Below are 3,323 nucleotides of genomic sequence, written 5' to 3'. Positions count from 1 at the left end.
TTCAGAACTTATAAAGTACTTTAAATAAAATAATTTATGTAGTATGTAGTTAAAAACTAAGTATTTATCAAAGTATCACTTTATCACAAAAATTGATACCTTTTATAGAAGCTAACAACTTTGCAGATAAATTTTTGCATAGTACAAATAAATATTTTTAATTTAAGAAACAATCTATACCTGTAACTTTAAACTTAAAATTAGAATCGATAAGTGTTTTAAATTAAAGTAAATTATAAAATATAATTGAAAAGTTTACTTCAAAACCAGATTTTTCAATATTGAGGTCAAAATAGTTCAAAAAATATAGTGTTTCAAAAACTTTATTTTGAACATTTGTTAAAGTATAAATTAAAGTAAGCAACAACTAAAGCAAACAAAGAATGATTAATCAATTAAAATAAGTGTCTTTAGCCAACTTTATAAACAAAATGCTTAGTGACAAAAGAACTATTTCATGTCTAATTTTATTCTATCAAATATATTAACATTTCAAACACCTTTTACAACAGTATATGCTAAATACTAAAACAATTTAACAACGGTAAAACAAAGCCCTTACAAGTAAGTTTAAATACAAAATGCATATTCCCTTTTTTTGTGTATTGCAACCAGACTTACAGTATGTGTCAAACACAATAACTGTATTGAAATTGCAGTTTTTGCTGTCTCATTAATTTTGCTAGCAACAAAACAAAATCAGTCAACCAGAACGCATTAAGTAAAGTTTAGATTAAGAGAAATATAAGATGAAGACCATCACGTCACAGCTTTGTCCTTGAAAGTTTTTCCCGAGGACTTGAGAGACACTTCTATCTGGCACCTCTTGTCGCTCGCCTTCTTGTAGAACCTGCTCCTGACCGACGATGACGAAGCGGGGCGCGTTTTGGGGGGCGGGGGCGTGGGAAATATGTTGGGGAGGACCCGCAGCTTGGACGGCAGTTTCGCGTGTTTTTCAACAACCCTGTCCGTTTTGAGAGGTTCGGATTTTGATGTTTCGAACGACAGAGCTTTCACCTATAAAATGACAAACATAAGTATTTGTTGATTTTAACAAAATACAAAAAAAAAATAAAGTTGACCAGTAGATTTTTTTAATTTTGTGGTTTTTTTTTTATAATTACCAAAATAATATCTTGTATGTCTATTTTTAAACCATTTGAGTCACAAAATATTGTACTTCTGGCATAGAATAACAAGTTATAGGAGGGGTCAACTTTTTTTTTTCTTGGATGTTAAATTAAATCTTTAAGTATGCACTATAAGTAAGCATTTTAGACTATGAAATATCTACTACTTTAGAGATACAGTTGTTGTTGTAAAAATTACTCAATACTTACTATTTTACTGTAAAATAAAAATAGAAATTTTAAAATTCACTAAATCACTTTTCTTTTTTTATTCATTGAGGTATAAGCCTCAAAAGTTCAAAATATTCTTTTTTATAACTTTTCAAAAGTTTAAAAACAATTGCTACACGTTTATCTTTTTATAACTATTTTACTAAAAAATTTTGAATAAAAATATACAAAATATGAAAGAAATAAGTTATGAGTAAAATATAAATTTTTATCTTTCTAGTTTTCAACTTCCGTTAGGCAACTATCAACTCTCTAACTTTGGTTGCTAAAAAGTTACAAGTTATTTTGATACCTTTTAAATGGTTAAAATCACATGGCAGCTTAGCTATTACTATAAAAATAAGACTCAAAAAATTTTAGTAACACCCTATGGCCTTGATAAAATAAAATAAAAGCAAACTTACAGGCCTACTCTTAACAAGAGTCTTTTTTATTTTGAGCTTGTTCAACTTGTGCACACCCAAATCTTGCTTTTTGTTTTTCACTTTCAAAGCACTGCCTGATCGCATTGATACTTTTTTGCCCTCGTTGCCAGCATCAACGCTGAAGCTGTCATCAGAGCTCAAATTCAAACTGCTCGCTTTTCCACTGGAGGGCCTGCTGCCCTCACTGTCAGAAAAAAGTTTAGAAACTCGATTGACACCTGTGGATGTTGAAGGACGGGACAGAAGTTCAAGTGCAAAATCGTACTGGCTTCCTGAACTCATGTCTTTTCTCCTGTTGCGCAGCAGGTTTATGGGGCTGCCGCTCAAAGCTCCACCCAGTGTCAATGTGCTAGAGTTGTCAGGGGTTTTGGACTCTGAAGGGGAAAAAGGGGAAGTTCTTGCGCCAATCTTGTTTTTGGTTGAGGAAGAAGGTCTTGAAGTTTTGGGGCTGGAAGTAAAGTTGAAGGGAATGTCAGGGGATTGAGACCCCAAGGTGTTCTTTTCATACTTGCTGAAAACAGAAGCTTCTGACTTGTCAAGTAGTCCGTCTTTTATTGCTTTTGTTATTATGTCCACATCATTTTTAAGGCTTGTGCTTGAAGATGGGGTTATCATAACTGAGCTGTCAACATCGTCCAAAAGTTTTATCTTAGGCAATTTTGATAGGACATACCTTCTGTAAGATTTGCCACCAAAATGTTTTTCAGAAAACTGAGTCAGCGGATTGCCAATGAGAGTCAGCGTAGACAGCTTTGACATCATGCAAAGGTACTCAATTTGTTCTTTGTCTTTTATTTTATTTGCTTCAAGATCCAACACTTCCAGCTCATCTAAAAAGCTGACAGGGCTGGCATCTTCAATATTATTGTATGCTACGTAAAGTTCCCTAAGATTCTGTAAGGAAGCTATTCCGTTCACGTCTGTCAACAAGCAACGAGACAGCCATAAAACTCTTAGATTTCCCAGAGCACTGCCAATGTCTCTCACCGATGGTATGTTACTTTCACTGAGCTTCAACTGACTCAAGTTTGGCAAGTGTTGCCCGAAATTTCCCAGTGAAACTTCTGAAGTGTCCACAACCATTTCAAAAAAGTCAACTTTTTCCAAGTCATCTGTGCACGCTAGTTGCTTGAGCTTTGCTACAGACAAGTGCTCACTTTTCAGCTCTGAACCTTCCCAAGAAAACGAAGCTCCGTGCTTGGGCAAATAGTCACCAAATGGTGAGCTGTTTCTGTATTCCATTAGTTTTTAAGTATCATGTTTACAAAAACAAACAACCTGTAAATAAATTTATTTTAAAGTACTAATTTATATTATGCTTTATACAAGTAAGTATGCAAACAAAAACTTGAAACATGTAAAACTAAAACTAATTAATTTTAATTATTGCTTTAAAACTGTGTATTAAAACTGATAAAAGTCTTTAAAGAATTATGACTTTTATTCAAGTTATTCAGTAAAAAACATTAGTTTTTATACTGAAGGCGCTTATTTTATCTAATAATGCATTTTAAATAATATTAAAGTTGCCAATTAC

General features: G+C 32.8%; 1 protein-coding gene across 1 annotated transcript; it reads right to left on the bottom strand.

Moving 5' to 3' along the window:
• Nucleotides 1-561: 561 nt before the first annotated feature.
• On the bottom strand, nucleotides 562-3,028 carry LOC145841567 (uncharacterized). Its single transcript, XM_082948923.1, has 2 exons — nucleotides 1,766-3,028; nucleotides 562-1,017 (listed from the first exon to the last, which is right to left on the bottom strand). Exons 1-2 carry the CDS (start codon nucleotides 3,026-3,028, stop codon nucleotides 760-762), a joined length of 1,521 nt encoding a protein of 506 aa, XP_082805049.1. The 3' UTR covers nucleotides 562-759.
• Between the last annotated feature and the right edge of the window lie 295 nt (nucleotides 3,029-3,323).

The sequence above is a fragment of the Thalia democratica genome, chromosome 7, assembly GCF_965202585.1.
Source record: "Thalia democratica chromosome 7, ktThaDemo2.hap1.1, whole genome shotgun sequence".
NCBI classification, from domain to species: Eukaryota; Metazoa; Chordata; class Thaliacea; order Salpida; family Salpidae; genus Thalia; species Thalia democratica.
The sequence above is the reverse complement of the archived record's forward strand: the minus strand, read 5'-3'. Positions and strand labels throughout refer to the sequence as shown.